The sequence below is a fragment of the Panthera onca genome, chromosome B3 (genome assembly GCF_046562875.1).
Source record: "Panthera onca isolate mPanOnc1 chromosome B3, mPanOnc1 haplotype 2, whole genome shotgun sequence".
In the NCBI taxonomy this organism is placed as follows: domain Eukaryota; kingdom Metazoa; phylum Chordata; class Mammalia; order Carnivora; family Felidae; genus Panthera; species Panthera onca.
In genome coordinates this window covers 69,639,557-69,645,556 of record NC_138344.1, presented here as the reverse complement: position 1 = coordinate 69,645,556, position 6,000 = coordinate 69,639,557, and the positions used below count along the sequence as shown (strand labels likewise).

The 6,000-nt window shown below is 39.0% G+C and overlaps 1 protein-coding gene across 1 annotated transcript; it reads right to left on the bottom strand.

The window, feature by feature from the left end:
- Positions 1–216: 216 nt before the first annotated feature.
- On the bottom strand, positions 217–1,158 carry LOC132669332 (olfactory receptor 4F15). Its single transcript, XM_060619050.2, has one exon. It carries the CDS (start codon positions 1,153–1,155, stop codon positions 217–219), a length of 939 nt encoding a protein of 312 aa, XP_060475033.2. The 5' UTR covers positions 1,156–1,158.
- Between the last annotated feature and the right edge of the window lie 4,842 nt (positions 1,159–6,000).

Sequence of the window (6,000 nt, the reverse complement as noted above, 5' to 3'; positions counted from 1 at the left end):
ACATATGATTTGGTTTTTGACACTTTGATGTATAGACTATCAAAGAATAACATCGCTTCTAAATTAATGGTGAAATCGATATCATAATATCATAGATAGTACTTTTCTAGGCATATAACATCTTAAGTGTTGAGTATTTTCCTGAAATTGTAAAATGTCTTTTCTACAACCAGCATGAGGGAGAATCTATGATTTCATATCTTCATAGCCAGCAGTTCACAAGATCGTCCGGTAATGCACAACATGACTGCACAATCTCCTCATTGCCGCTTTCATCTCTTTGTTCCTGAATGTATAGATGACTGGATTCAGAAAAGGAGTGATAAATGCATCAAAAATAGCAAGATACTTATCCAGGTTGGATGTGGGAGAAGGCCATGTGTAGAAAAACATCAGTGGCCCAAAGAACAAAACTACCACAGTGATATGAGCTGACAGTGTAGAGATAGCCTTGGATGAGCCACCAGAGGAATGTTTCCAAACAGTAAACAAAATGAAGATGTATGAAATGACCAGCACGATAAAGGAGCCCACAGAAATGAGCCCACTATTCACAGTAACCATGAACTCCAGTTCTTGGGTGTTTGTGCAGGCAAGGCTGAGGAGCCGGGGAAGGTCACAATAAAAACTGTCCAACACGTTAGGGCCACAAAAAGGCAAGTCTACCACAAAAACTACTTGAATCAATGAATGGATGAAGCCAATGACCCAGGAAGTGACTACAAAGTATAGACACATCCTGGGACTCATGACGGTCAAGTAGTGCAGAGGCTTACATATGGCCACATATCTGTCGAAGGCCATGGCTATAAGCAGCACCATCTCAGTGCCCCCGACAGCATGGCTAAAGAAGATCTGGGTAAAGCATCCACAGAAAGAGATGGATTTGCGCTTCTTGAAAATATCACAAATCATTTTAGGGGCTATGATTGAGCAAAACAACATATCAATGACTGAGAGGTTAGCCAGGAGGAAATACATAGGGAAGTGCAAATGAGCATCCAAGGTTATAGTGAACACAATGATAAGGTTTCCCATCATGCTTGCCAAGTAGAACAAAAAAGAGAAAACAGAAAGGAGAAGTTGGATCTCCCATGAATTAGTGAGTCCCAGGAGCACAAACTCTGATACTGTCGACTGATTCCTTCTATCCATTGCCTCAGATACCAGGATCAGTTTTCATGTTACCTAAAGGAAGAAAGAAAATAAAAAACAATTGCCTAGCCAAGTATTAGTGTTTACATAAGGAAGCCTACAGTCCATAAAAACAGTTATCCTATTAGCAGTTCACACAGCCAAATAAGCTTCATCTGATTTATATTGGTCTTCTACCTGGAGGAGGCAAGAGGTGCCCAATGCCAGTGTGGATCCAAAACTGCTACAACTAAATGAATTCCACCTCTGGACCTGTTTCCCTTCTGGTTTCTGGTTTCTTCTACTCTCACTCTTATTATTTCTTCCTGCCCTGCATTCTACCTCAGTAACATACAGGGTCAACTTCAAATACTTTTGACTATGATTTCTTATAAATGGATAGGATTTCAGCCACTCGTGTGAGCCACCTAACAATTCCTCATGCACAGCAAAGAACTTTCAAAGTCTCTGTTATTCCTGTTGCTTAATTAGACTAAACATTTTCCTTCTTTCCACTTTCAAAATTTCTCATTCTGTTCTCTAATGTCCCAATTTTCAGTGTCCCAGCTCAAATATCCCTCCCTGTGAAATCTTCCAAACCTGCCTAAGTCTCTCTACTCTGTACTGTTAGCATTTATTTCACTCTATCTCTCATGATTATATCCATTTCCATCTCTCAAGTTAACCAGTGTAGTCTCTTGGGTACAGGAATAATTTTAGTTCATATGGGTATCCCCTACCTCCATTAAAAACACCAGAGGTAACTAACACAAGTCGTTATTTAATGAGTGCATCACACTGATTGAATGAAGGGAAAAAATTAAAGGCAGTAAAGAATGACCCTGGAGTCAAGAGAGTCCATCATAATTCACTAAAGTTCATATTAATAGTATATTTTATGGTACAAGTCAGGAGTTATCACAGGATCCCAAGCTTCATTCACACAGTTGTCTAACTACACAAAATAATTATTTCAGAAAAGAATTCTATCATCAAGTGAAATATGGGATCTCAATTATTAATTTAAAATAGTTGATAGAGGGGCACCTAGGTGGCTCAATGCGTTAAGCATCCAACTTCAGCTTAGGTCATGATCCTCACAGTTCGTGAGTTCGAGCCCCGTGTCAGGATCTGTGCTTACAGCTCAGAGCCTGGAGTCTGCTTCGGATTCTCTCTCTCTCTCTCTCTCTCTCTCTCTCTCTCTCTCTCTCTCTCCACCCCTCTCCTGCTTGTGCTTTGTCTCTCTCTGCCTCTCAAAAATAAATAAATGTCAAAAAATTTTAAATAGTTGATAGAAGTTATTTGATATGTTTCAACTGGAAAAAATCATTTTATCTTTTAATGATACTCACTTTGAGAAAAAATTTTCAATTTTTAACATAATACATGTAATGACCTGAGGCAAATAATCTCCTCTGGTAGTAGACACACAAACAGAAATAGAGATGTGGGCACCTGGATGGCTCAGTAGGTTCGGTATCTGACTTGGGCTCTGGTCATGATCTCATGGTTCCTGAGTTCGGGCCCCTCATCAAACTCTGCACTGACATTGTGGAACCAGCCTGGGATTCTCTCTGTCTCCCTCTCTCTCTGTCCCTGCCCCATTTGCATGTGCATGCTCCTTCTCTCTTTCTCAAAATGAATAAACTTAAAAGAAAGAAAGAAAGAAAGAAAGAAAGAAAGAAAGAAAGAAAGAGAAATAAATAGAGATGGGGCACCTGGGTGGCTCAGTCAGTTGGGTGTCCAGCTTCAACTCAGGTCATGGTCTCACAGCTTGTGGGTTCAAGCCTGCATCGGGCTGTGTGCTAACAGCTCAGAACCTAGAGCCTGCTTCGGATTCTGTGTCCCTCTCTCACTCTGCCCCTCCCACACTCATGCTCTGTCTCTGTCTGTCTGTTTGTCTGTCTCTGTCTCTTTCTCATAAATAAAAAACACTAAATAAAGTAAAAAACAAAAAATTTAAAAAAAAGAAATAGAGATACATCCTCATTGAATACCCAAAGATAAGAACTCTGCCACATAAAAGCAGTCTCTTTTCTTTTCAAAATACATCTGGAATGGATAAAAGAATAACAGGAAAGGAACTGGGTGAAAACAGCCAGCCAATATATGGGTCTTCAATGAGAGAGGGTCATAACTGAGTTATAGAGATAAAGGGCAGGAAAAGAACTAAGGGACAATAGCAAGATCGGAGCATGGAAACGTAGGAGACAATTACAGTTCTTTTTTTTTTTTCAATATATGAAATTTATTGTCAAATTGGTTTCCATACAACACCCAGTGCTCATCCCAAAGGGTGCCCTACTCAATACCCATCACCCACCCTCCCCTCCCTCCCTCAGTTTATTCTCAGTTTTTAAGAGTCTCTTATACTTTGCCTCTCTCCCACTCTAACCTCTTTTTTTTCCCTTCCCCTCCCCCATGGGTTTCTGTTAAGTTTCTCAGGATCCACAATTACAGTTCTTTAAAGATGAAAATCTGCCAGAAATAAATTATCAGAGGTCCAACTCAGTGGTGGTTTTTGACTGAGTACAACTTCATGTTACACCAGTGAAACAATTTACATACAAAGAGATATACCTGAGGACCTGCTCACTCTCACAAAGTTAACTGGTGGGAGGGTCCACAGAGGATCAAGAACACCTGGCTCCATTGAAAGTTATTTGCCTTAAATAGAACTTTGTATTTGTTCTATATGTATTCATTATCTATTTCTGCAATAACAAATTACTGGAAACCTGGTAGTTTTAAAACACACCAATGTGACATCTCACAGTTCTGCAGATGAGAAGGCCAAAATGGGTCTTCCGAGCTAGAATCAAGGTGTCGGCAGAGCTGCATTCCTTCCAGAAGACCTAGGAGAGAATTCATGGCCCTCCTTCTTCCAAGGATGCCTGCATTCTTTGCTTCATGACCCCTCCCTCCCTCTTCATGGTACAGCACTCCAAACTCAGCAACTGTTATCACCTCTCCTCTCTGACTCTGTCCATCCTGCCTTCCCCTTGTAAGGTATATGCCGTGTGATTACATGGGGCTGACTCAGATAATCCAGGATAATTTGCCCATCTCAAAATTCTTAATCACATCAACAAAGTCCCTTGTGCCACGTAAAGTAACATATATTCACAGTCTCGGGGATTAAGACATGGACGCCTTCAAGACTATTATTCTGTACACCTCTCACAAGTGAACAAATAATTTTAGTGGGAAAAGGAAGACCTTATCACTAACCAGTGAATCAGATGGAGGAAATTTCAGAGAGCCTGTCAAGAACATGGAAGAGATATTAAAGGATGAAGGACAGATGGTGCATCCAGACCTTTCCTCTGAAACTACACATAAGACACTTCTGACTCCAAACACATCTAGGACCAAGTCTGACCAACTAATATCCACCAATAATAAGGAACCTATCCTGGGATTATCCCAAGATAATCAGCCAACCAACGTGTTCTGGAAAAACTGGGTATATACTTTAGTCCTGAGTGGTTCTCTGAATGACTTTGAGATGATTTTCAGTCATGAATTTAGTAAATATTTTTGAGGACCCACAATGCCAAGCACCATTCCACACATTGAGGTTACAGCATAGGCAAGATTTTCTGCTTCTGTGAAGTTGATATTCATGTCATAAAATTCAATTTTGGTCTGTTACATACAGAGTCTTTTCTCTAGAAAGGATAAGAACCCTTGAAGAAACACTGTAATTCATCAAATACTGGGGAGTCTCAAACACTCTGCTTCCTTCTAGTTCAATGTCCACATTCACAGAATCTCTTCTCAGTATCCTGACTTTTTATATGAATTTTTACATCTTTGATATCTATCACACTAATTTTTCAGTGACTTTCTAATAAACATACATGGATTTTACCTCCCCAAATATATTATAAGACACTTGGAGCAAGTTTTGTGTATCACAGTTGTTTGTACTGACTGAAGAGCAGCTCAGAAATTATGTTGGCTGTATTTCGTAACTTACACATTCATTCATTCAACAAGTATTTTTGTATCAGTTATCAGGACAATTTTAAGTAACAGTCACTTAAACCATTAAATGATTTGACTTAAAACCAAACCTCGATATCACGAACTATGAACTTACTAATAAAATTTTTTTCTATGGAGTGAGCAGAAAAATAAGGCAAAAAACATTCCTTATGATCACTAAGTAAAACAGTGTGTTAGCCAAAACTTTTCTGAGTCTTCTTTGGAAGGAGGAGTATGAAATAGGAATGCAATGAGAATATACTATGAGACAAAAATATAAGTGGTGCTTCCTCCAAATTGTAATGTGAACAGCAAAAAAAAATAACAAGTGAGAAGATAAAAGAAATACTGCTAAACCTGCCTATTAATAAAAATTTAAGGAATAGGGTTAGCAAAATCAGCAAAGGATTTATTGGGTCATTCAGGAAAAAAAAAACTATGTGATCTTTGTAAAGTTTACATAAATAGAGAGTCTAGCACAAGGGCAAAAAGGACAATTTTGGAGAAAAAGAAACTTACATTTTAAAAATCAGAAATTGATAGAAATGACAACAAGGAAGGCAATGGGAAATTGGGTTTTTGAATGCAGCAAGAATTCGAGATGGTCAATTAGATGGGAAAATATGTTAAACAGTAAGAAATGGCAGACTGGGAGCTTGTTCAGATATACAGTCTCAAAAGCCCCAATGCTCAGAATTCCTTCCTACTAGCACCTAGCATTAGAGTCGCGTTCTTTTTGACTAACATACTGCATCCCCTAGTTTTACTTACATTGCTAAGGGAAAGGTGCTGCATTAAGGTATTAGAGACAAACAAGGAAGTTACCAGATGGCTTTCCTCAGCTGAGATATTGTGTATGCAAGAAGTAAGTTTTCA